The following is a 27,647-nucleotide window of genomic DNA, read 5'->3' on the forward strand; positions in this document are numbered from 1 at the left end:
TTTTGTCCTGATTATCTCTGTCAGATCATTGCTCTCGTTCTCCCTCAGCTCGCTGCCGTCATCTCATCCAGCTGTTGTGAATTCCTCTGTCTCCTCCCATATTCATACTGCTGCCTTTCTCTCCCTCCTTGTAAGATCCTCCCTTGTGTGATCTCCCGTTTGCTCCCTTTCTTTTTGGTAAGCCTTGCACGCCTGTAGTTCGGTTGTCAAATAAACTTTCTTTCATCTAATTTCCGAACTCCTGTTTCCGTTTTGATCCGGCATCTGCATCTCAGAATATGACATCCAGTACCCGTAAATTTTCCACCTCCATGACTTCATATGTGATCCCCTCCATTCTCTGTCATCTGCTGATTTCTCATAGACATCATGGCGTGTGATAGAGGTGAGGCCTTTTCATCCTTTTCAGCTACACTGTCAGAGTAACAGGTACCGCTAATTGGCTCACTGACATTTTAACAGCACAATAGGGGAACAAAGTAACGTACCAACTGACAAATGTTTATATATATATATATATATATATATATATATATATATATATATATATATATATGTGTGTGTGTGTGTGTGTGTGTGTGTGTATATACTTTTTTTCATGACCCAAAAGGGGTAAAAGGTTTGTGAACTTTATTGCATTATTAGTTTATCAATTCAATAGCTTACCTCTAAAAAATTCAATTGTTTCGGTGCTTTGGCATTTTAACAAGTCCCAGTTAGAAGATGTCAGTTTCACTTTAAAATGCTGATATGAGTTAGTGGGTAAAAAAATCTGTGAAATTATGTTGTTGTTTTTTTAATGAGGGAGCTATTAACAGCAGGCTCCATGTAAAACGGTAAACTCAAGGTGTGATGTTGCAAATTACAGATGTACGTCATCTGAATATGAATCCGTCTAAAAGGCACAGCATGTCTTCTGTGTTTGCTTAATTTTAGGCCCTCTGCAGGTAAAGTACACATCTGGTTGATTTGAAGGCAAGCTTTTCCCTCGGTTGCAGAAGATGACACAGATAGTAGCTCAAAGGTGCCCTGTCATAACCTCATCGCTGCTACTTAATTAAACTTGGGAGGAAGCTTGAGTTATGTCTGTACCGCTCCTTTACAATTATTGCGCACCCTCTATTTCTCTCCATGTCTCTGCCCTCTCTCTCTCTCTCACCACCCTTCGCTGCAGGAGGGTTGAAGGGCACAAGTCGCATTACAGGCAGATGGTGTTCCATGGCAGCAGCAGCTTGCCACATCCTCACCGCTGGGCTAATAGGCTGAAAAGCCAGAATGCTTCAAGGGTTTCATGCTGCAGCCAAGGAATTAGCAACCACTTAATATTCATTCCATTTCATTTTCGCAAAGGTCAATTTCCCAGACAGGTTGTGGCAATCCACTTTTCCTCCCTCTTGCCCCCTTCACAACCTCAAATTCCACTTGCTCTTTTCCAAGGCTTAAACCTTTGAGTGTGGGAAAATTCCCAGTCACCTAGCTGCCAGGCAGCAGAGCCCCACAGGGAGGAACTGCCCAAGGTAAACATGCCAGCTCTCTTTAGTCCGTTTTTTTTATTCAGGTGTCACAAATACCAAACTGTGGTGGGTTTATTCTAAAAGAAAAAGCCTTAACTTTCTTAGTAAGAAGTAAACTTATCCAGAAGTTAGATACATTTGATTAAAAGGATTGCAACTGATATTCAGCTTGGATTTAATAGCAGACCTTTAAGGACAAAAACACAGCATTTAAACCTGTTTTTTTAGCCACCATAATCAACAACATTACATTACATTTAGAAAGTTTTTATAGAACACGCTTAATTGTTGGTCAAACAAGGGACAATTTTATGCAATGTATAAAAGTATTTCTTTAACATTTTATGGATGAAATCTGTTAAAGTTTATTTACATTTAAAGCCATATTCTAAAATATCAAAAACATGTAACTGCAGACACTCTAACCAAAAACATTCCTCTACATGAATGATGTAGAGATATTACAGATCTAAATGTAAAATGACTTTAGACGATAACATAATATATGAGATTTTGGTTTAATTAGTCACTTTGGTTTGTGGTACGGTACGTTCTTAGGTTTTGGTATTTTTATTATTTAAACATTTTCTGCTCAGGTCACCCAGCTTTTTCTGGTCTTAATCTCTAGTGTTTATTTTTGAAAAATTCCTTTAGTTAAACCCTGACTGCGTCAAGTGGTTTCCCCATACCGTGCATATTCAATTTGTATCATTCTCATGCCCAGTCTTCCCACTTCCACCTTAGCTTCACCTTTTCCCACACCTGAAGCCTTAAACCAGATTTCTTAAAGCAGGATAACTTTTTTCTGTAAGTCTTGTCCGCACATGATCAACTGCAACTGTGATTACGGGTGTTATAAACCAAATTATCAACAAGTCATATCAAAACCAAGTAATTGTCATCCAGAGTGAGATGGAAGTTTACTGATGACTGAACTGTATCAGTAACAGAAAATCCTGTTGGGAGTAAATATATGCGACCGCAGCACCTGGAACGTCATCACTAGATAGTAATTAATAGAACACAATCACATTAATGTGTACCATGTAATACTAGTTGAATATTGCTTGCAATTTTGAAAAAACGTGTTAGTTTTCAAGCATGGCATTTATTTCTACTAAATTACTGGAGATGTCCTCAGTGTTAGAAAAAGCCCATTGGGTAACTTGGATCAATATTGGAAGAAAGATACTGGACATTTATAACAGATGTTATAACAGTAACATTGGCCAGAGATTGTAGTGTTCTTTTCCTTAATCATTTAATTTTCCTAATCATGCTGCAGGATTAATCGATGAATTTGAAATGGAAAAAGATTTAAATATGTCCAAAGGAGAGTTAGTGAACTTGTATCTAAGGTAGATCATACCAGATGCTGTGTGACGCCATGTGGCCTTTGCACCTTGTGTGCTTGCTTTACAAACATTTACATCGTCTCTCAGAAAATGTAGGCCTCATTTTCTCTGTTTTCATTGTCATCAAACGTGCTTCAGGTTTCTTAGTCTTTTTATCAGCCTACTTCTTTTCCAATATCCCCATGTGCCCCCCCTCTTTTTATTGTCGACCTTTTCTCTCTCATTCACCCGGTCTCTCTCTCTGTCAAGGTTGAACTTTATAGAAGCCAGGGGTGTAAAAGATGGCGAGAGAGAGTTCTAAAGACCGCCTCATTGTGTTCGCGCTTTATTGTCTAGCAAGACGGATGCAGAGTAACGACCTGCCACCAACACATTGCGAGACCTGTTCATTCCATCCGAGGTCATATTTCACCAGGCTACAGTGCAAGCGTACGTCTGTGTGCGTGTGGGAATTGTATGGCCAATGACTTTCTGAATGTTAACGTGTCTTTATGCGCTTACGTCTTCTCTGAAGAAGAAAGTGCTTTGTCTACAATCTATTATCCACACCAACTTTGTTTTTTTTTTTTTCTGTTTACAAAGTCACCATCTCTTACTGAAACTGCTCACCCAGAGCCCAGCAGATCTGTATTCTGAGGATGTTTTCGTCTTCAGCCGGAAAGATAGAGAACTAGCCCCAAAAGGCCCTCCTCTTTCCATAGATCCTTTTATGTGGAGTGTTAAATGCAGGGTGAAAGTACATGCCAATCTCCCCCAGAGGATACCTCTTGATTTAAGTAGCAGGTTGAACCGCCGATGTCTAATAGCTGGTTCACAGCCCTACGGGGAATCTGCCCTTTTACGACACACCGGGAAAAAAAAAGATTCAGCACACTGGCTGTAGGACACGTTCAGTATGCAGTGTGCAAATAAAATACAAATAAAAACATTTAAATTACACAAACACTGCCTCCTTTTTTTATTATTATGGCATGCTGGTACCATGGCCATTTAATTAATGTGGTTTGGTTTAGTGTAGGCATTCTGGAAAAAGTAGAGGCAATTGTGCCTTTATATGCATTCCTCTGGAGGTAGTGATTATTTTTGGTTGAGGAACCTGTTGAGTTTATAAAGTAAACCATATAAAATGTATTAAACTGATAGTACTGGTTTTAAATGGAGCAGAGAGCTTGTGGAGTGAAAATGTTTGCATATGATGACCTGCTGCTAAAACTGTATTACCAAGTTAATTGTCTCTATGCACAGATACAGTTTGCCTACATTTAGATGAACCGATTAATTAATATACTCATTTCTACCCATCTTTATGTAAATAATAATCACTGCAAATCAAAACACATTCCTACAGGCAAGTATCATGCGGACTGAGTAAAAATAAATACCATCTGCTGGTTTCAATTTTATAATTGAAAAATTAGCTTAAGCGGAGGTTTGGGAACTTTTAATAACAAGTACCACCTCAATAAATACCAGGTTTATCTACCACCAACTTTTAGTACAACATGACTTTCACAATGTGTCTGTTAATGACAAATGGAACTAAAGTGAAAGTTCAACTGAAGAAACTCTGCTTACTTCCATCCAATTGGAGGCCGGTCCGCCTCTGTCACATCCAATCTGCTCCGGGCCACACCTCCACAAAGTCCAATCAGCATCCAGCGTTCTACTTAAAAGCTGCTCCATATCATCCCTCAGCCTGCTTCTCAGCAATTGCGAGAAGACTGATCATGTCGGACTTCGATTCGGATGACCCTCAACCCACCTCCATCCCCTTCTCCACCATAGTAGCAAGCTCTACCAGGCTTCGTCAATGCACCTTCATCCTCGTTCCTAACAGACTGCTGTTCCTCCTGGACTCTCCAGAGTTTTTCCGCAACTCCCTCGGTCCGGCAGAGATTGCCATGTTGAGCCCGGTTCTGCCAGAGGTTTCTTCCCAAAGGGGAGTTTTTCCTCTCCACAGTCGCTTCACGCTTGCTCAGCATGGACAGCTCTCAATCTAAGTTATCCTAGCAGGACCAGCTAAAGCTATCGCCTTTCAACCAACTCTTGGACTACCTACTTTATCTATCTCCACTCCACCACCAGTTTCAGACCCGGGGGAAATATCCCTACTCTCATACATCTGTTCATGTATATTAAAATATAAATCAACATTCATGTTTCCTGCCGAGGTCTGAGCGGCAAACTGAATTTGTATCAATAAAACATTCTTTCTTATTGGCGCTTCGTGATTGGCTGAATGGTATAATTTTGTTTTTTATCTCTATTCTCGAAATGTCCGAGTTTGAGGTTTAAAAAGATTTGACAGCAAGGTTCCATAAAATTGGAATGTCAAATGGAAACGTTGAGGATTTCTCACCAAACGTGACCACAAAATCCAGTATGGCCACCTTGCACAAAACAATTTGTGACACTACTAGTAAAAACTACTTATTTACACTCATTGTGATTAGTAGCCCAATAATAATGCACTGCTAATCTGTTCACATATAACTTTGAAATAATTAATAATGCTATTTATTCTGAGTATCAGTGGCACAGTTTGAGAACCCCCATATGGCAAATGTAAAGTTATTTTTGAATTTTCCATCAACTTTTACAATCTGCAAAATGCCTTAAAAGCATTTACATCTCGTATCATTTTCAAGACGTGATTCCTCCCCAAGTATTCTTAAAGCTTTTAGATGTGGACCGAACTTGAGGGCCATGCTGGCATTTACATGTATTAAGCGTCACCTGCCTTTGCAAAACAATTAAAAAAAATAACTTTGCTTTGAATTCACAAAGATGGTTTAATACACACAGAAATATCCTCAGAAAAACATTTCATCATTTTTTTCATTATGCTAATTTACAAAAAAAATATTCAACATGTTTACAAGTGTTATACTAATGCCTTATTTAAAAAAAAAAAAAAACTGCAAGTGCAAAATTCACTGACAAGTGGCTAAGCAACATATTCAGTCATGAGGTCCTCCAGTAGTTCTTGATTTGTTCAAAAGGAAAATAATTCCTGGTTAACGAGAGGGATGGCTGAGTAATATAAGAATTCTACAAATACTAATTGTTTGTATGAGTAATGATGCATCTTTATCTCAAAATCTAATTATTACCAGAGAGAAAAATCCTAGCTCTAAATTGTAGCAGGGGGAAAGCCACACAAATTTACTCATGTCCATTTTATAAATAAATGCTATTAAAAACACATGAATAATGCCAAATGACCAAAGAAAAGTGCTAAAAAAAATATTGAGTAAAAGAAAGAGCAGAAGAGACTCTGAGTTTCATCCTAAGTGATGGTGATTTAATTTTGAGGAGATAATGTAATTAGAGCACGGGTTTAATTTCCTCGTGATTAACAGCTTACTTAATGCCCAATTAGGGCTAATCTGTTCCCTCATTTCCCACCTTCTCTCTGTCATTTATTGTGTCTGTGGTGGATCGGCGTGAAATCGGAGGACAGATCACGGCATAGTAAACATGATAAATGAAAGTGCAAATATAACAGGTATGTATGCAATCAGTCTAGAATTTGTTAAAGTTTCATCATGTGGAATATTTCTCAATCATTTTACACCTGTACATAAATGCCAGCGTTGGTTTTAGTTACAATTAATTATGATTCACATTAATATTCCATTACGTTTGTTTGAAATATTCATTATTATATTTCCCTGTCTAATGAACCGCACTGATTTCATCCATGCACTTTAGCAGCAGCATAGATCTTGTAAGACTTTCTTTTGCCAACATTTATTGTCTCGGATTTTAAAAGCATACTCAGAAGAGTAATGGGGGAAACGACCTTATTGCACATCTGCTGCACAGACATTTAGCAATCGCATTGTTATGAGTTAATATACAAATTATCAATGTTATTTCACACCAATGTTATCTTAGTTGAAGATACTCTTTGCATTTTATACAGATGTTTATTAAAAAAAACTATTTCTGTTTCATTTGACCAAACTCTAACTCTGTGGGAGGCAAAAAAAAATTGCTTTTTTTTATTCACAATAAGAACATCAAATGTGTTTTTGATGTTCTTATTGTGATAATGGCTTGTTAATGTAATTTTTTCCTTTTCGGGCTTCTGGTATTTTAATTGTGACAGTGTTTGATCATGGTTCCCTCTGTATTCTTCCTGAATAAGTGGGTGGTTTCCCCCCAGCCTGTAGCGTGGGTTGGATTTGTTGAGAGGAGTCAGCAGGACACTCAAACACTCATCAACACACTGGTACAGGAGATTTCACACTGCTTGTCCCTTAATTGAACACACCCTACGTCGACCTCACAACGCCCGGTTAAATGGCTGCTCTTTCAACACGCATGAAGCTAACAGAGTCCAAACAACCTGTAATGTTACTTTTTTACTTTGGGAGAGTGAAACATAAAAAGTCATGTCACAGCCCACTCATCCATCAGCGAGCAAGCTACTCCCTCAAATCCCTGCAGAGGGTAGTGGCGCACACTTGTGACATCACTGCTTGTATCTTAATCTGTTTTGAAGAGACATTACACTTACAAGCCTCTCCATTCATGCTCCATAGACAGCTGCAGCACATTCAGTTAATTTCACTCACCTGTTCCTTGCTTCGCTAATCATTGTCTCCCTGTTTGAGCCATTTTCATTCAATCCTCGCTGGAGTCTTCTGTTAGTCACCATCCTCGGGTCTATGCAACGGAGTAGTTCAGCAAGGTAACTTCATCTTCGTAAAGCCCTTCTTACCTGTTTCTATCACCATGTTAACAAATGCTCAGGAGCATTTGTTAAAATCATATGTGGTCAACATGTATTTTAAATAAACTCACCAATAAATTCACCAATAAAGCCAACGCTGGTTTTAAACAGTGGCTGTTAATGTGCATTTTTGCTTCAAAATCTAGATAATCATGAAGATCTGAAATGTCATCATCACTATAGTCATCAGTATTAAAGCGGTTTTTGATGTGATTTTTAGCAGCATGATATACATTAAAGTGCTTTGAGCTTAAAACTAAACCACTTAGATCATACGTTTATTTAAACACACTCAAAACTGGTATTTTTACCTGAATATCATACCAGCCCTTTTCTAGATACCAATCCCGTAAATAAATGTTTTTGTAGATTTTTGTTAAAAAATCTATCCTGCAACCCAACAGGCATTTATTTCATTAAAATAAACCTAAAAACAGATTTCCCATCCATACAGCCAACACCTGGCTGGATTTTAGAATTTTCAAAAAGGAAGAGACTGCAACAGCATCCATCATCATGTCAGGATTAAAGAACAGCTGCCTCCAAAATCCCTCTGTGGGTATGCTGTTTATACGCCTCAGTGTAAAATGCAAAAAAAAAAAAAAAAGGTTTTCTAATGTGTGTGCCCAATGAGCGTGGAAGAAAACAGCTCTATGTTACCGCAGAGGAGCAAATAAAAGGTGGAAATGAGATTCATGCCTTTCTGGAAGCGTGAAACCACATTAATTAAATGATTATATACATTCAGTGAGACTATCGCATGTGTAGTCACGTCCTGTGTTATTTTCACCAGAAAACTTTCTCTGTGAGACAGCTCTGAAACCGGAGACACCGCTGTTCGCTTATCACAACAAATCATGGCAAACTGTTCACTGGGTTCCAGCCAAATGCACACTGTGCATCCCCCAAAGGGCATGGCACACAGACATATATGCATGCAGGCACACTCCCATGCGCACACACAGAGGGGTGCAGAAATATATGCCTCCATGTGATGGAGCTTATCTTTAATTGAATAAACAAAGGCATACAACATTAGGAGTCTCCTTTATGGCCGCTTAGGTTTACAATTGTAGGCATTTCTGCAGAAGGTCTGCAAGATAAGTCCTTAGGAAATAAACACTCACTCCTCACTGCAAAACAAACCCCAGAAGGGCTCCAGACAGCGGGGTCCATAGAGGTCATAATGTAGTAGTTCACGTGCTATAAATCATAAACAGCTATTTGAGTAAAACACAGATTTTTATTTATTTATTTTAATTTTTTTTGCATCAATTCTCCCACAGCAGCCATTTTTCACAAACAGCCACTGTCCTGGGCTTTACCGGAGGGAAGAACGTAAAATTCTCTGACATGAATAAAACAAAATCTGCACTCCAAGGTCAATGAGTGTGTGTGCGTGCGTGTGTGTGTGTGTGTGTGTGTGTGTGTGTGTGTGTGTGTGTGTGTGTGTGTGTGTGTGTGTGTGTGTGTGTGTGTGTTTATTTTTATTTTTTTGGTTATAGGCAATTCTTGAGCAATGAGCGCTGACTGATGCTGCAGTCACACAAATTCTTGGTGCTTGGACCAGGCTACAGTTTCTAGTTTCTTTTTTTTTTTTCTTTGGTTTCACAATGTTCTGCACCAGTGAACCCTACTGCACAATAATCTTACAGTGGACAGGTGAATAAAAGGTCTTTGATGTAAGTAACACATTCCCCCATTACGTTTAAATGCTCAATCCTTCCAACAATTAAATATTTGCTGAGGCATTAAGTCCTAGATTTTTGTTTCTGGGCAAGAACAAAAAAAAAAAAAAAAGAGTATTTCCCTTATGCTGTAAAGTCCAGCCAAACACAGTGGTCCAAAAAAGAATCTTTGAACACAAAGAAAGCAGCTAAGTCTTGCACTCCAGCTGGAAAAGTACGGAGAGTGAGGCAGAAAATCACTAGAGAAACCAGTAGAAATAAAAAAGACAGAAAGAACGAAACGGTAATGGAGAGAGGCTTTCCTTGCATGGTTAAACAATTTCAACCTGAAAAGAAAATTAGTTTACATAGCTGAGTATAGGGGGTATACCTCTAGGTACAAGAACACGTCATATGAGCAACTAATGAGATTTGAAACCTTGAAATTTTCTTCTGCCTCTGGTTCAGTGATCAAGAACATACTCTGTCAAGCAGGAAAAAGTGTTGCATGCATTGATTAGGGAGGTCGAAGAAACATGTCTCTTAAACAAATGTCTCATAAAGATCAGCAGGGATAATATAGTCATCATTTATTCACAGATGTATTATAACAGAAATAGATAAAGCGCTGTTAGGCCCAAACATGAAGCTTACTGAGCAACTTTTGTTATGAGCAGATCGGAGTAATAATCACAAAATCAATAGCGGTGCTCATTAGCATTTGCTCTGTATGTTTTCTGCTGCGCAAGCACTTCTTCTTGATCTCAACTCAATTTTGGGCCTGTCACTAGCAAGCACGAATGGAGCATGTAGCGTGTGTGTGTGTGCGTGTGTGTGTGTGTGTGTGTGTGTGTGTGTGTGTGTGTGTGTGTGTGTGTGTACATTTACTGTGGCTGTGACTGCCAATGTGGGTGGAGCATTGTCACCAGCCAATCCATCTCTGCACCACAAACTTGCAATGATAGGAAGAGTAAAGGTTGGTTTTTCACATGGACCGTGGAACGCATTTGAAATTGGACCATCATCAGGCAATACTCGCATACCGCCACCCAACACACCAACATGCACACATAAAACACCAGCACTCCCCTGATCACACAACTGATTTGCATCACATGTTACAAGCTAAACCGTTTTTAGATTCCAGAATATATTGCTTTCTCGTGAACTGTGCTCCCCAGGCATGAGAAGTGTGGCTGACAAAGACATTAGAATTAAAAGTCAGCTACTGAATATTTATTTTTCTTCTGTTCTGACGTTGAAGCAAAGACTCCCCGGGTCTATTTTCACTTGTGATCGTTATATTACAGCTAACACAATAGGCTACAAACAGAATAAAAAATGTCAAACTCACCCCTGCTCTAAATTGTCCTGAAGAAGTGTCTCTGTCTGTCATGATGCTGGATGAAGTCTGGTTATTCTCAAAGCATGTTTAGACTGTGGTCTAAACATGCGTGTGGGTGATCTTAGATATGTCTTGATAACGACAGAGGGACGAGAAACACCTCTCAGCACTGGCAGTGGACACAGGGATGGTGTAGAATAACTTCACCAGCTTGTGCACCTCTGAGAGTATTTATTTATTTTTATTTTTATTTATTTTTTGCCATAGCAGTGGCATTCGTTGCCAACGCTACTGAGGCTAGTTGTTGGGCCTCTCTCAATCCCAGAAGTCTAAATCACATCTGGCAGCGTTTCCAGTTGTGCACGGACAGTGTCAATGTCAAAATGACTCTTGCAGAAACCCACTATGGAAGAGGGGAAAGGGACCGTCTCGGCTGCAGACACAATCATGTGCTGCAGAGCAGCTGTCACATGCTACTCTCCCTGTTCAAAACGCAACTGCGGTTAATCACCAGCTAGATCTAGAACTTCAAAGCGAAGTCTCCTATATTGATCCGCTGGGTTCTGGTATGTGTGTGCACGCTTTCTTCCTGTTTCCAGTCTACCATGGCATTTCTGTTGCCTGGGCGACGCTTGGGCATCTGTGAGGTCTTGTGAGTCTTCCACAACTTTTTTTTTAAAACCCCTCAAAAAATGTGATCCGACCTCTTTCTTTGAATGAAGCCTCTTATCAAAGCCACAGCCGACGTGCATCGGGTAATTATATGTTTACAGTCTGTAAGGTTCTAGACAGCTGCTCATTCGGAGAAAAAAAGATTCAGGCCAGAGAATGTGCTGAATTTTTCCAGCCCTGGCAGAATTCCCCCAGATGGACTCCAAGCACAGAGAAAGCATGTTCATTAGTTTGGCTTAACCTGGAACCGTCCGTCCGTCGTCTTCCGCTTATCCGGGGTCGGGTCGCGGGGGTAGCAGCTTCAGTAGGGAGGCCCAGACGTCCCTCTCCCCAGCCACTTGGGCCAGCTCCTCAGGAGGAATCCCAAGGCGTTCCCAGGCCAGCCGGGAGACATAGTCCCTCCAGCGTGTCCTGGGTCTTCCCCTGGGTCTCCTCCCGGTGGGACGTGCCCGGAACACCTCTCCAGGGAGGCGTCCAGGAGGCATCCTGACCAGATGCCCGAGCCACCTCAACTGGCTCCTCTCGACGTGGAGGAGCAGCGGCTCTACTCTGAGTCCTCCCCGGATGACTGAGCTCCTCACCCTATCTCTAAGGGAGAGCCCAGACACACTACGGAGAAAACTCATTTCAGCCGCTTGTATCCGGGATCTCGTTCTTTCGGTCACGACCCAAAGCTCGTGACCATAGATGAGGGTAGGAACGTAGATCGACCGGTAAATCGAGAGCTTCGCCTTTTGGCTCAGCTCTCTCTTCACCACAACGGATCGGTACAGCGCCCGCTTCACAGCAGACGCTGCACCAATCCGCCTGTCGATCTCCCGCTCCATCTTCCCCTCATTCGTGAACAAGACCCCAAGATACTTGAACTCCTCCACTAGGGGCAGGACATCCTCCCCAACCCGGAGAAGGCACTCTACCCTTTTCCGGTTCAAGACCATGGTCTCGGATTTGGAGGCACTGATTTTCATCCCGGCCGCTTCGCACTCGGCTGCGAACCGCTCCAGTGAGAGCTGTAGATCACACCCTGATGAAGCCAATAGGACCACGTCATCCGCGAATAGCAGAGACGCAATCCTAAGGCCACCAAAGCGGATCCCCTCAACACCTTGGCTGCGCCTAGAAATTCTGTCCATAAAAGTTATGAACAGAATCGGTGACAAAGGGCAGCCTTGGCGGAGTCCAACTCTCACCGGAAACGAGTCCGACTTACTGCCGGCAATGCGGACCAGACTCTGACACCGGTCGTACAGAGACCTGACAGCCCTTATTAAAGGGTCCGGTACTCCATACTCCCGGAGTACCCCCCACAGGATCCCCCGGGGGACACGGTCGAATGCCTTCTCCAGATCCACAAAGCACATGTAGACTGGTTGGGCAAACTCCCATGCCCCCTCAAGAATCCTGCTGAGGGTGTAGAGCTGGTCCAGTGTTCCACGGCCAGGACGAAAACCACACTGCTCTTCCTGAATCCGAGATTCGACTATCCGACGGACCCTCCTTTCCAGAACCCCTGAATAGACCTTACCAGGGAGGCTTAAGAGTGTGATTCCTCTGTAGTTGGAACACACCCTCCGGTCCCCCTTTTTAAATAGGGGGACCACCACCCCAGTCTGCCAATCCAGGGGAACTGCCCCCGATGTCCACGCAATGTTGCAGAGCCGCGTTAACCAACACAGCCCCACAACATCCAGAGCCTTAAGGTACTCAGGGCGAATCTCATCCACCCCCGGAGCCTTGCCACCGAGGAGCTTTTTAACAACCTCGGCAACCTCAGCACCAGAGATGGGAGAACCCGACCCAGAGTCCTCAGGCTCTGCTTCCTCAATGGAAGACGTGTTGGTGGGATTAAGGAGGTCTTCGAAGTATTCCGCCCACCGACGCACGACGTCCCGAGTCGAGGTCAGCAGCACACCACCCCCACTGTAAACAGTGTTGGTACTGCACTGCTTCCCCCTCCTGAGACGCCGGATGGTGGACCAGAATCGCTTCGAAGCCGTACGGAAGTCTTTCTCCATGGCCTCTCCGAACTCTTCACACGCCCGAGTTTTTGCCTCGGCGACCAGCCGAGCCGCCTGCCGCTTCGACTGCCGGTACACATCAGCTGCTTCCGGAGTCCCACAGGCCAAAAAAGCCCGGTAGGACTCCTTCTTCAGCTTGACGGCTTCCCTCACCGCTGGTGTCCACCAGCGGGTTCGAGGGTTGCCGCCACGACATGCACCGACAACCTTGCGGCCACAGCTCCGACTAGCCGCCTCAGCAATAGAGGCGTGGAACATGGTCCATTCAGACTCAATGTCCCCCGCCTCCCTCGGGACGTGTTTAAAGTTCTCCCGGAGGTGGGAGTTAAAGCTCCGCCTCACAGGGGACTCCGCCAGACGTTCCCAGCAAACCCTCACAGTGCGTTTGGGCCTGCCCGGTCGGACCGGCTTCCTCCCCCGCCATCGGAGCCAACTCACCACCAGGTAGTGGTCGGTGGAGAGCTCCGCCCCTCTCTTCACCCGAGTGTCCAAGACATGCGGCCGCAGGTCAGATGAAACGACAACAAAGTCGATCATTGAACTGCGACCTAGGGTGTCCTGGTGCCAAGAGCACATATGGACACCCTGGAACCCAGTCCTTTAATTGTCTGAAGGTGACACTGAGAGCAGAACATCTAGCCAGTTGAAATGTTTAAACCACTGTGGTTAAACAAATCCGGCTTTTCTGTGTTACACCTCCTTCTTTTGGTTGATGAGACTTTGTCAGATCCCTGCAACAGTTAATGGAGCCGTGGACTTCTGCCAGGCTTGTAAGAAAGGGAAGACGTGAAAAGCTGGGGGCTCTGGAGAGATGGAGAAACAGTGACCAAATTAGCTGGAGCAAAGACAGATGAGCATGGGCTGTAGACTAAATTGCTGGCTGGATGAGACCCACCAGATATTGAGTGGCACGTTGAAACAGCTGAGGCAGCAGTGTGTGTGGTACAGTGGCATACCAGCTAGGTGGAGCAGCAGATCTTTCTTCTGAATCCAAAGCTTCCCCGGGGCGTTAACCATCAGAGTTAGGTGAAGTGACAGCAGCTGCTGCTCCAGTAGCTTTCGCTGGCATTGGGCCAAAACGTGTCGGTAATTAGTGATCAACAACAGCAAAATGGTGCATCAACTGATTAATTGATTGATCTATTAATTGATTGATTGATTCACACTTACTGCAGGAGCCGACGGAAATGACACAATTCAAACCTCAAGTATGGCGCTCTATTGTTTTCTTTGGCGGCAGTTGGCCGACCCCAAAGTTGGTGCTGAGGACTTGACTACGTCTTTTTTTTCCCGCTTTTCCTTCCTATGTAAAGTGAGGAGACTTCAGGATTAGACTATAAAATCATTTTCTTTCAGTTTCTGTGAACCGCATAAGCTCCCAGTAATTCTTTGACTTTTAAGGATTTTTATTAACTTTAAGTAGTGTGTGGAATCGGTCGTCCTTGTGAGGTGTTTGCATTGTTTTATTTTATCTAATTAGTAGTGAGATCATATTGGTTGATTGATGTCACCATTTTTGTACAATGTTATTTGAGGTGGTATTCCTTTTTTGTTCGTTTGTTTTTGTTTTGTAAATAAATTGTGTGTGGTAAGGAATACACAGAGATCTCTGTGTCAAATATACATTCACTTTTTAGACTGATTTAAAAAAAACTAATGGGACTCAGGTTTATGACAAGTAATATTTTAGGTAGCTTAATTCTACTACATCCAGAAGGTCTGCTCTAGCATTTCAATGCCATTTGCATGAGGAGATGTTTTTTTACTTGAAGTGAGCTCTGTAAAAGAATACATTTTACAAGCAAACTGACTTATGTTCTTGGGTTTAGCAGGCTTTTGTGTCAAAGAGTAAAATCTGCTAAAGTGTTATGTCCTGCATCTATTACAACTAATACACTACAGCAAGCTCATAGAGCTTGTTAAGAGGAACGCTTTTGAAGTGACCCGCATAACTCGAGGGATGAGTAGGCCTAAAGTGTATCCAGGTTCAGTTTATGGATTCAGGTGTGAAGGAAAACCATCATGGCGGACGAGGGTGTTCCTCCTACCTGACCTTTCTATCCACTGACATCACATCACATCGATTTCTTCTCCTTCTGCAGTGGCAGTTGGCTCACTTCCCTCCGCTTATCAACATGATGATTACACACCCCTGTGACTTCAGTCACCCAGGCCCCACCCTAGTGCCAGTAAAGAGATTATGGGCAAAATTGATTTGTAGCTTCACACATTTCCCCCTGGTCAGTCAAGCATTTTTCTTTCGTCCCTTCCAAATGCCCTTCATCAATCTATCCACATTCAATTCAGCCTGTCAAATAACCGCAGCAAAGCAATTCATTATCATTTGAAATGGTGATTCATTCTGTTAGGAATCAAACAGGTTTAACTTGCAAACCGGAGTGTATAAGTAATTCGAAAGAAGTAATAAGAAACAATGTTAGTCTCCTCATACCCAAAACACACAAACCACTCACAGTAGCGATCATTCTTATGTAAACATAGGTCAAGCCCAAATTAATCCCTGTGTAATTGGATACTGTGCATCTGGAATGGTTTTCGCTAACACCTTTTTGTATTTTTGGACATTTGTTACGATGTTGTAACTGTAGCAAAGTTTCCACACACTGTAACCATGTGCACACCCACTGTCTTCCCCTCCGGTCTGATTATTTCCTCTAAGCGGCTCACCAAAACTAAAACATCCTCTAAGGATGACTCAACTTGAGAATTTAGCTTAACCGTTTATCCTGAATAAGGCAAATAAGTTTCAACACTGAGACTCTTACTACAAAACAACACGGGCGACCTCCCAAAGAATAAGGGCCTCGTGTGATGGCTACATGTCCTTTTTCTAAACTTAGACACACCCCTAAAAGGAGGGTCTTCTGACATGATACCTGAAGAAAGAATGTGTCATCATGGAGACGTTATCTGTTTTACTGCACGTGCATCCTTGTGTGCGTTTTAAGTGACCAACTAAATACACGCCTCTAATCCACACAGGGTAAATGTTCCAGTAATCAATCCCACTAAAATGAGTAGACGAAGATCAACTTTTGGCTTCTGCAGGTGTGTAGCAAGCATCCGAAGTGAAACTGGATCATCAGTTTCCAAGATACTACCAATCAAGATCAGTTTTCTTCATATGAATATCCATCCATCGTCTATACCTGCTTATCCATCCAGCATCATGTGGGGGGGGGGGGGTCTCCAGGGCGACATAGAGACACACAGGACAAACAACCCAGCACATATTGTACACACTCACACCTAAGGGCCATTTAGAGAAACCAATTAACCTAACAGTCATGTTTCTGGACGGTGGGAGGAAGTCAGAGTACCCAGAGAGAACCCACACATGCACAGGGAGAACATGCAAACTCCATGCACAAAGACCTCAGGCAAAGGATTTGAACCCAGGCTACAAGGCCACAGTGCTACCAAGTGTGCCACTGCTGTGCATGTTTCTTGTCTATTAAAGGTAAATAAATGATTAGTGGGGGGGGGGGGGGGGGGGGGGGGGGGGGGGGGGGTTCTGTGTGCGTCTGTGGGAAAATTTGGTTGCAGTGTTTATGTTCACTGGATGATTCTTTACTATTTCCACGTGATCGTGTTTTGAGTTGCTTGCAACTGTTGAGAAGTCAGATCGAAGGGACCAACGGCAACTACCATCCATTCATAAAGTGACCTTCTGGGCTGAACTGGTGTGTCTCTCTGTTTGGCAACACCAGAAAGAGAGAGAAGTGTATAAACTCCACCTGCCGAGGTCCTAATTAAGTTACCAAAGAGATGACACCACAGTTTAATATCTGACCACACCAGGCCCTTTATAGAGGGAGTTGGCTCACCTGGACTTTAGAACAATTTTTCTTTTCCTTTCCCCAAACTGCGATTTTGCATTTTCCATAAACAAAAGTCACCATGTGATAGTTAAACCTTTATCGACTACAGTAAACCTGAGCATTCATTCTTCCACTGTTAGAGAGTTACCTTTAAGTTAGCCTTTATGTTTAGTGTTATAAAGTCAAATAACTATATCATCCTGTGATGCCACTGTTCTGCGTAAAGCTAAACAGTGAGAGACATCTTAAAGCCGGGAATATTTCTCCTAGCAGTCTTTTCCTCAAAGCTGCTTCGCTTCTTCAGAATAAATAGTCCCAGCTTCTCAGTAATCACTGTGGAGGATGGGATGAATCAAACAAACAGCTTCCTCCCATCTCTGTCTGCAGGCTAGTGCAGAGAAAGACCCTCAGTGGAGACTCTCAGCAGCACAATAAAACTGTAAACTGTCTGCTCCCAAAGCGTTTTTTACACGTGAACCCAGTTTTCATTGGTAGCTTTCAGAATCATTTATTAAACTATTGAGTCGATATGTTGTGCTCCACCTTAGTCTAACCTCCTGGGCGACAGGAAGAGCAGACAATTAACATCTTTTTTGGCCTCTCAGTAATGAAATGTCCTAAATAGGTCAGTTAAGAAGATAAAAAGGCAGTGAGAACTACTCGCAAATCCGGTGCTCTTATGGTTCCACTTTCACGCAGTGAGCCTTGGGGCAAGAGAGTAATGCCTGAAAAATGAGTGCCCTCTACTGTAGGGTTAGGGTATTGTAGTGAAAACTCAAAGGATAGCAGCTAAAAAATGATTTGTATTTAACTTGGAGTTTGTTTTCCTTTTCCTGACATTCACTGTTTGCTGTTGCAAGATAGAGCAGCACAGAGAAACAAGAGGAATGACTGATACTTATGAGAGAATCCTAGACCCTTTGCATTAGTGAACGTGTCCATATTCTGAAAATTACACATTGAAGTTTATTTTAAAGATGGATTTTGTCCAATAGTAACTAAAAACTACAGGTTTTATGGACGCCAAATGATTTAGATAGAAAAGTTGAAGGCAACTTTTCTATCTAAACAAAAGCAGTTTTGTCTGTTCCTTTGCAAGAAGCACAACGTCAAGGTAGAAGGACATCAGCAATGACCTGAGGGAAGCCGTCCATCATTCTGGAGAGGGTTTTCTGGCCATTTCCAAACAATTTTAAGTAACATATAAAAAGACAATCAAATGTTTTCAATTGAAAACATTTAATATAGTTGCTAATCTGAAGAACGAATGTCCCAACAAATTTCCCTCAAGACCAGACAACAAACTTCTCAGGAAATCTGTTAAGAATGCAAAGGGCTAAATCTCGGACTCAACCCCCAGTTAGCACTTAATTTGTCGAAGTTTATAAAATTGCTGTCAAACTAGGTGATGGAGGAGTGATGATTTGGGCTTGTTTTGCCTTAGCAGCTCAGATTGATTAAATTGACTAAGAATCCCTCTTTATACCGAAGTATCTCTGAGTCAAATGTGAGGCCCAGGGCGTTGCAATGTCCCAGTCGAAGTCCAGATAAAATATTTTGACAAATATGGTAAAATCTACCAGCTAAGTTTATTCATCAAGAGGCAAACAATAGGATTTTTACTGGTGTCATCCTGCACCAGATTAACAAAGAAAGATATGGCAGAGATTATTCAGTTCGTCTCTGAGACCCCGAGACTTTAGAGCACCTGTTCCTCCGCTGTCCTGGCTGCACCTTCTTCCGGGAGACGATTGGAGACAGCATCCATGCGGACATAAGGAAGGATGGTGAGAAGTTTTTTTATGGACAATTCAATGCATCAATCAACAACTTAGTTAGGACATCTTTGGACCTCTTAAGAGCTGTAAATATTATGAAGATTGGGCAGTCTAAAATATAATTCATCTGACAGATTTTTGAGGTTAGAAATATTTTGGTATTTAGTTATAATATATTTGAAATAAAGGAAATGCATGCGGAACATTTTATCATATGTTGAAATGTGTTTCTCTCTTTGTAAAATGGATGATTTTGTCTTGATTTTCTTACTCGTCGTATAAAGCTGTACATACTTTTAAAATGAATCAAAAATTAAAGAAAAAAGTCTTGACCTCATCCCAACAGAAATGCTCTGGTGGGACCTTAAGAAAGCCGTACATAAACAACTTCTTCCAAAGCTCAATGAACTGAGGCAATGTTGCCACAACTCATCCACACCGTAGAAAGACTGATAACGCCAAACGCAAAATGACAACAGTGACTGCTGAAAAGCCGTTGTATCATTGGTGTGTTTAGTTTATCCACACACAGCGTTTCTACAATGGCTTTGTCTTAGTCCAAGAATATCTGTGTTAAGTGTTACAAGTTTTCTTTCTACAGCTAAATTTACATTTACGCCATTTCAGAAGATTATGTTTATAACTTTATAAAGGCTATTCTTTCTACCAGGGCTTTTAATGTTGAGATAAAATGTTGAGTTGTTCATTGTTAGAATATGCTCCACCATTACATAATAAGTTTATTTTATCCAATTAAACTCACTTTACACAAAGAAAAACATTGAAGTAGAGAAAATAAAAGCAGCAGCGGATTTATGATTTAGGTTTTGGTCAGGTGCGAGTACCTAAAAAAGCATTTAAAACCTTGATTATTTTTTTTGATCAATGGTTACATTCATTTCACTCTTCTGTTGTTCCTTTTGCCCACTTTATTCTTCTCTTTTTCCTGCCTTGGATTCACTTGTGCTCGCACAGACAAACACATTTATAGCACCTGCAAAGTTCCAGGTAAGGGGGCAGGGTGGGTTTGGGAGAAAGGGGTGTAAGAGTGCGCACTTTGTGTTACATAATTGATGCTCCCTATTGCCTTACGTCCTCACTGCTGTGCTGGCAGAGCAGCAAACAACGCTCGCTCATTAACTATTCACCGGATGATTTGAACAGAAGAAAAAATGATTCTGTGGATCTGCAGCACCTTGCAGCCCCCTGGGCATCTGATTTCACACTTGTTAATAAGACATGTGCTGTCTCCGCTGGTCATATTTTAACTTGACAGCTGATCCGCCCACGTGTGTTCGGTGATAAGATTATGACGTAGATCAAAATCCCAACCACGACGGATGGACACAGAGACTGCATGAAAAGCAAACTAGCAACGTGGATGCTAAAGCTTGGATGGTTGGGAAAGTAAATTATCAATAAGACTGGAAGGAAAAAAAAACAATTGAAGAAATATCCGAAGGTATTCTTTTTTATAAATTGGCAATTTTGTGGAGCTTGAGATTAATAGCAGCAAAGTTAACACATTTAATGTGTATTGATTATTAAAATTAAACAGTTACCATGTGGTCTTATATTATCCTAGTTGTTGTTGTTGTTTTTTTAAATCAAAAAATGAAATGGGCAACATGAAAAAAAACATTTGTACTAATTATACTTCATAGATCTAAAGAAGTTGAGCTTGACAAGACATTTTTAAAGAGACAACAGGATGAATGTGTGGCTCTTGTGTCACGCCCAGTTTCATCCTGTATTGCCATTATGAGACTCAAAGGTAATCTACTACAGAAGCCGTTTTTTTTTTTTTTTTCAATCACCTGCCAGCATCACCATCTTGATTTCTGTATTAAAACAGATTTATTATCCTGCTATCACAAGAACCAGGGCTTTGATGCCTTGAGATAATGAGAACATAATGCAATGACCCCAACAAAACAAAAAAAGATTGAAGTCTTACCTCAAATTAATAATACAATGAAAGCGTGTTTGCTACAAACAGCTTCAGATTATAGTGTTCAGAGAGACAGATCTAATTGTTTTGTTATGACAGCAGAGTGAACTTGAGATCTCATCCGGGGATCAGTTAATGAGTTTTCTTTTCATTTTAATAATATACAATGATTACATTTCTAGTTTTCTCTCTAAAGTTTGTTCATGTTTTACAGCTGTCTAATTTTTCTCTCACTCAGGAAATTATAATATAACAAAAGACCAATTTTTTTTTAATGCAGAAATATTATGTTAGGGCCAACGCGCTCATTGGAAAGCCTGATAACTTGACAGTATAGTAAAGGTATGGAAGAAAAGCACAAGCAACGGTGATAGCTATTGCACTGACAGGGCTGTGCAGCCAACTTGATTCAGGAATTTGGGCGAGATTAACAAGCCAAGGACGATGGCTGCAGACAGTGCTTCAAGAGCCAGGACTAGGACCCGGGTTACCAACTGGGTCACATTTCCTGTGTAAGTTCCTCGTCTGAACCAGAGACGTTGTCAGGAGCATCTTACCAGGCGGTAAAAAGGAGACAAATGGACTCAAAATGAGTTGATGAAACCGCTATTAAGCTCAAAGCCTTATTTCAAGATAAAAACATAAAGAATTTGTCAGTAGTTTCAAGAAAACAATTTTCTATATATTGAGATTTTATTGCCTTTTAACACTGATGCTAAACAAAAACATTGTGAGAAAAAAAGGGACCCAATCACGTTAAACATTTGTAATTTAATGGTCTGAAATAAAATGAGACATTTGACAATTTGAGTCTTGAATTAAAAAATAATGGAAACTGTAGAAACCCTACATATTGCATGGCAATCCAACGAAACAAACATTTTCTGTGCCGTTTTCTATTCTTATTATCATTCTTCCAACATAACAAATCAACTCCCACACATTTTTAACTGCAAATGTTTAAACAAAACGGGGAACCATCCTTTTGAATTCATGTATTTTTTTTTAATTATTCTTATTTTCCATTGAATGTTGATTGGGTCAAATCTCCAGCCTAGCTGCTCGGTCATTTCGCCTTGCCGAGGACAAGAATGCTCATCAGGAAGACCATGACAAAAAAAATCCACATAAAGAACCTATCCATCACCTTCGCAATCTTTTTCCACTCCGCCCCCTTGGCACACGTGGCCCTCTGCTCTCTGAAACAATTAGCAATGTACTCCACGTTGCGCACAAGCTTGGTGTCCACGTTGGGAAAGCCGCTGCCAAACCTGCAGAACACACAGGGGCCCAAAGTCACCGCGGGGCCCTGAGGCGGAGGCTTTTTGTCCTCGGGGCAGCATGGAAACCTCTGGTCCTCGGGAGGACCCGGAGGTTTCTGGTCTTCCGTGAAGCAGTCGTTCATTGGGATCTTACCGTTGGGGCCTTCATACCTACCCGGTGCAGATCTGGAGAGGTGGCTGCTCTCTTCTCTTGAGATGTGGTGCTGCACTTTGATCCTGTTCTGCTGCTGCTGCTGTTGCTGCTGACTGGAGGGCTGGGATCGGGGGTATCTGTGGCCCTGCTGGTCCTCTTGCCTGCCGTGACCCCTGGGTTTTCCATTTGCATGAATGTGAGCGTTAACCTGCTGGTGGCAAACGTCATCCTGGAGGTATTGAGAAGACGAAGAGGAGGAGGAGGAGGGGGCAGAAGCACAGTTCTCGCCCACTTCGTAGACGAAGAAAATCTTCGACATGTAGTCGATGATGAGCACTTTTGCCCAGTGCGGGACAGGTTTGGCCTCCACGCCACAGAAGTGAATGTTCATGATGAAAATGGTGAGCGCTGTGGAGGCTGTGACCATGGTCATGGTGGCAATATAGTACTTCCCTGTGGAACGAGTACAAATCTGTTACAGAATTATGCTTTATTCGGTTTATAATTGCATAAAGACGGTAAAAAAAAAAAAAACAGTCACCTATAAGAGGCACACTTTCTGATGGTGGCATGCTCTCAGCCACCATGAGCTGGAACACGGTGAGAGCCAGGAGAACCGTCACCCCGAGGGAAACCTTCTCCCCGGAGTCTGCCGGCAGGTAGAAGCCCAGAGGAGCCAGGAAGGAGATCAGGAAGCACGGAAGGAGGAGGTTAAAGATGTAAAAGGAGGAGCGGCGCTGCAGGAGCACCGTGTAGGTGATGTCTGGGTATGGGTCAGAACAGCAGCCGTACATGATCACATTCTTGGTGGCCGGCATCCCGTGGCATTCCCACTCCACGTTTTCCACAAAATCTGAGAGGTCACCGCTGTCCATGCCCATAATGATGTCTACCTGGAAGTGTGGACGATTGAGGACAAGTTGAAATTGTAGCAAATGATATAATAAAATATGCCGCTGCAGGAAAAATAACCCCACACATGAGCTCCCTATCGCTGTACCTGGTTGCCGTTGTACGTCCAGGAGCCAAACGTCAGGTTACATTCCTGGCTGTCAAACGGAAAATAGGAGACGTCCACAACACAGGAGCTCTTGGTGATGGCAGGAGCGTCCCACGTTATCTCTCCGTTGTAGCGCAGCCTCACGTTGGTGTCCATCGGTCCGGAGAAATCATCATCAGCTCTGAAGGAGGCAAAGAAAAAATAAATAAACTGTTGACTCCCACCAAAACGAAACAAAAAAAAAAACAGCTGTTTAAAACAACTGGATGAGACGAACGAAAGGATTCCATGTGCAAATTTGACGAGAATCCGTCCAAACAGGCCAAACCAGGTCCAGATGGCGTGAACACGTCTGTGTCGGACGACGTACTGGCGTACTTGTTATAGAGGACGAGGTCGGGCCTCCACACCAGGCTGCTGGGAATGTGGATGACATCCAGACCGTCGTAGTCTTCTTTATTCCACTTCAGGTAGGCATCGTGCCATGTCTGCCTAATCCACAGGTAGGCAATCAGCACCTGGTTCCTCTCATCCTACACACACACACACACACACACAAACAAAGGCACAGCAGAGAGTCAAAGGATTTAAACACACAAACAAAATGCAAATGCATATGGTATATTTTGATGAAACTCTAAATTACGTCAAAAATACTCCTAAGTAGTAATAAACTTTACATTAGGTCACAGTTTCTTGCAAAAATCTTTAGAAAACATGAAACTTTTTCACCTTTTCTAACATTACAGCAATAAACATGCATTTGTTTTATTGGGAATGTATGTGGTAGACCTGCAGCCCAGTGTTGAGAAGCAGAGGGAAAATGATACAGGGTTTTCAGTAATTGTATTTTTTATTCAGCCCCCTTTAATCTGATACCATTAAATAAAATCCTGCGGAACTAATTGCCTTCAGAAATCCCCTAATTAGTAAATAGAGGCCTCCTGAGTTTTTCCTAATTCAATCTCGACAGGAATCCAACTTCTCAAAAAGCAGAGCTGAACCATCATCTAAAAACGGCAAGAGTATTTCAAAACTGCAAACCTACAAAAACAAGCCTGTCCTTGAGCGGGGACAGGTGAGCCGTTCAGTGTTGAATGGGAGATGGTTGATCTAAATAGCTGCAAAAGGCTTGAGCCTGTGCTGGAGGTTCACGTTCTAACAGGATGGCACAATTAAACAGCCAGAGCTACAATGGAGGCACAGATGTATACGTAGAATGGCCCAGTCAAAGCCCAGCCCTAAATCCAGCTGATAATGTGTAGCAAGACTTGTTCCCAGATGCTCTTCTTCCAATCAGAGTCTCTGAAAGTGCAAAGTTGATAGAGACAGACCTAGAAACAGTTCCAGCTGTAATTGCTGTAAAGGTGGTTCTATCTGCAAAGTTCTGACTCGGGGATGTTTTATCCGGGTGAAGGAGGTTGAATACAAGTGCACTACATGCTTTGTTTTTGGTTTTTTTACTCATCTACTCATAAGAAAAATTGAAAACCAATTATAATGTTGCTTCCACATCACAGTTTTGCAGTATTTTGTTTTTTTTCCTGTTACACAGAATCACAAACTAAACTGTTACCTCTGTGGTTGTAATGTTTAAAGGAATACAGACGCTTATATTCTGGGGGTTGTTAGGAAAGGACTTGGATTACCTTCCCTGCAGCAGCCTGCTGTGAATTCTGAGATACTTTCCATAGAAGTTGCTGTTTTTTTTCCCCCTTTGTAATATATTTTAAAAAAAAATCATCATATCAAGAAAAGAAGTTATCTAAACTTCTAAAAGTAGCCGACAGACTTAAAGCAAATCCTTCTACACGTCATTCTTTGCTGCTCCACGGCGCTGCTTGGCAAGAGAGACTCTAATGTTTAAGACAACAGAGGTCCAGAGTCATCTGTCAATATCAGGTGAATGAGGGCCCATAACCAATGAACACACCGCCGCATGGGGTAACAAAACACCCTCGCCCAGACTTTTGCTCAGCTCTCTTTCATGTGTGCTCTGATAGAACAATGAGACATCCCGGTAGATAGATTACATTAAAGTGGCGCGCGGTCTGGCTAAACACATTCACAATTCAGCCGGTGATTCACTGAGGGGTGGCACGGCGCTGAACCTGAACGGGAAATGTGAAGCAGCTGAAATCAAGCAGGCCATGCAAGGAGGTTTTAACAGCAGCAGGGGTCCGCCTCTCGTTTAGCGTCGTCTGCGGTTAAAAGCTGCGAGGGGTTCGCTGCGTCAATGCAGTGACAATAATTCAGAGAAAAACCCAGACGTGGGAAACACTCAGCACCAATAAGCCTGTTTATTTCTGTTTGACTTTTTTCATTGTGTTTTGTGAGGTTTTAGCTAATTTATTTAATCTTGTAACTATTAGGTTTTGCAGCACTAATTAACTGACCTATAACGTTTATGCTGACGGTTCATTTCGGTGTTTGCTACTTTTTCAGAATTAACAAATGCAATCCCATAGTTTGCCTCGGAACTGTATTTTAAGCCCAGATAATTTGGACTTTTTAAAACGGTTTTGCTTGCTTCAGTAATTGTTTTATGCTGCGTGAAGCTTCTGAAAGGTGTGGGAAGCTCTGACGCGGGGCCATTTCAGCGTACAGTAGATCCTGAGCCATGACTCGGTAGGTACACACCATGTCTTTGATCTGAGAGAGGGTGATCTGCAGGGTGACGTTGAGCGCCCTGTCTGTGTCCTCCACGGGCCGCAGGGCACTGGAGTAGTTCTCCATCAGGTCGTTCAGGAGCTTCTGGGCATGGTGACCCTGAGCGCAGAGCACCACTGAGAGAAAAAATAAAGAGGTTATGTTTTTTTTAAGAGTTTTGTTTAGATGCTTGCAAAAGTGTTTTTATTTTCCCACGCTGTAAGACATGGGTTTTAATATTTTTTCTAATGCTGGGAGACAGTGGCAGTTCTAGACCAAATTTACCAGGGGGGCCAAGGTGGGGCCAGTGTTTTTTCACAGGGGCACAGAACAAAAAAATAAAAAAAAACAATAAAATGGCAATATTTAAATGTGTAATAATATTAAGTAAACCACTGGTGGCTCTGGAACTGCAGGTTTCTGACCCCTGATCTAGCAGTTGAAAACTTTGCCCCCAGCTCAATACGGCTAAAGCTAAACATGGAACATCTTAAGTTTTAAATTCTTTTTAGTGTAAAACTGCATAGGTAAAAAATAATATTGGTCAAAGGGACCAGTCAGTTATGGTTTCTTTACCATTGGAAACAATTATGAGAAGTTTATTTATTATCATGTCTTCAGTACAGGGGCCATAACAGGGGCCAGGACCATTTCTACAGGGGCATGGGCCCCTGTTGGCCCCTGTCTAGAACCGCCCCTGCTGGGAGATCTGTTCTTTATTGTTTGTATATGCCAACTTCTATAATCAAACTGCGTTTGCATCAACAGATTATTCAACCAAATGGTTTAAAAGCCTCATGCATCTGTAAAACTGTATCTCTTTGATAGAAAATGTTTTACTTTATCCACAAAAACATGTGAAAAGGCCAGAGTTGTAGGCGAGGAAGAAGAAAAAAAAACACAATGTTCCCAACTCACCTTCTGGAAGCAGCACTGTCAAACAGATTACCTGGATCATCTTGAACATCTCTGGATATCTCCGAGATCAAAGCGAAGGTAACTTAAAGCAGAAATCCAACAGCTCCCGTCCCCTAAAAGGCTTACATGGCGGCCGTTCAACCCCAGTTGAACCGAGTTGTAGATAGCGGGGCACCGTTTCATCCGGCCGTCCCTGCAGCTCTCGCTGCTTGGCGGGGGAGGCAGCGTGTCTAGCTGACGCGGACAGGGAAACCAACTCTGGCTATCACATGGCAGCAGCGGAGCGAGGGAAACAGGATGCCCACGAATCATCGCCTCACTACACACGCACAACTTTTTTTTTTTTCCCCCACTGTCAAACATGCACCCAGCCGGACGGCAGCATCACGCATGCAACACCGTCAACAAGCACAAGAAAAAAGCATGGTGGGATTCTGAAATTAGCTAATTTAAGGAACTGTAAATAAAACAAATAATGTAAGAAAAATGTATTACTATCATAGATATCAGCTTTCCCAAAAATAAAAATAAAAAGTGCTGTTTTAACAGTGCTTTGCCGCACAGTGACTTTCTTTACTAAACTTTGAAGTTAACTTTTGGGTCAATCAGAAGGATTTCAGGTAATAAACGGTGGCAATGAGAAGTTCATATTCACTTAGCAGGGCACAACTAACAGATTTATGATGGAAAGACATTGTTGGAACACACAATAAAGCATTAATCTGAATTATTTTGTTTAGGGTGGTAAATAGGACTCCATTAAATGAACAGATTAATTTTT

The 27,647-nt window shown here is 42.2% G+C and overlaps 2 protein-coding genes across 3 annotated transcripts in view; one reads left to right on the top strand and one right to left on the bottom strand.

Moving 5' to 3' along the window:
- Positions 1–311: 311 nt before the first annotated feature.
- Positions 312–27,647, top strand: part of tlr1 (toll-like receptor 1) — a 55,206-nt gene continuing 27,870 nt past the window's right edge. The window contains exon 1 of the mRNA XM_036127492.1: positions 312–385. The gene's annotated coding sequence lies outside the window, so the exon portion shown is untranslated. The remainder of the gene's footprint in view (positions 386–27,647) is intronic.
- On the bottom strand, positions 21,907–27,543 carry LOC105939846 (neuronal acetylcholine receptor subunit alpha-9-II). 2 transcript variants are annotated; one of them, XM_036127498.1, is made up of 6 exons: positions 26,898–27,543; positions 25,940–26,085; positions 23,678–23,832; positions 23,300–23,480; positions 22,841–23,192; positions 21,907–22,752 (listed from the first exon to the last, which is right to left on the bottom strand). In XM_036127498.1, exons 2-6 carry the CDS (start codon positions 26,033–26,035, stop codon positions 21,950–21,952), a joined length of 1,587 nt encoding a protein of 528 aa, XP_035983391.1. In that variant the 5' UTR covers positions 26,036–26,085; positions 26,898–27,543; the 3' UTR covers positions 21,907–21,949. The 2 variants fall into 2 exon arrangements, with proteins under 2 accessions (XP_035983391.1, XP_012737622.2); XM_012882168.3 differs by having other exon boundaries at positions 26,867–27,543.

The sequence above is a fragment of the Fundulus heteroclitus genome, chromosome 23 (genome assembly GCF_011125445.2).
Source record: "Fundulus heteroclitus isolate FHET01 chromosome 23, MU-UCD_Fhet_4.1, whole genome shotgun sequence".
Taxonomy (NCBI): Eukaryota; Metazoa; Chordata; class Actinopteri; order Cyprinodontiformes; family Fundulidae; genus Fundulus; species Fundulus heteroclitus.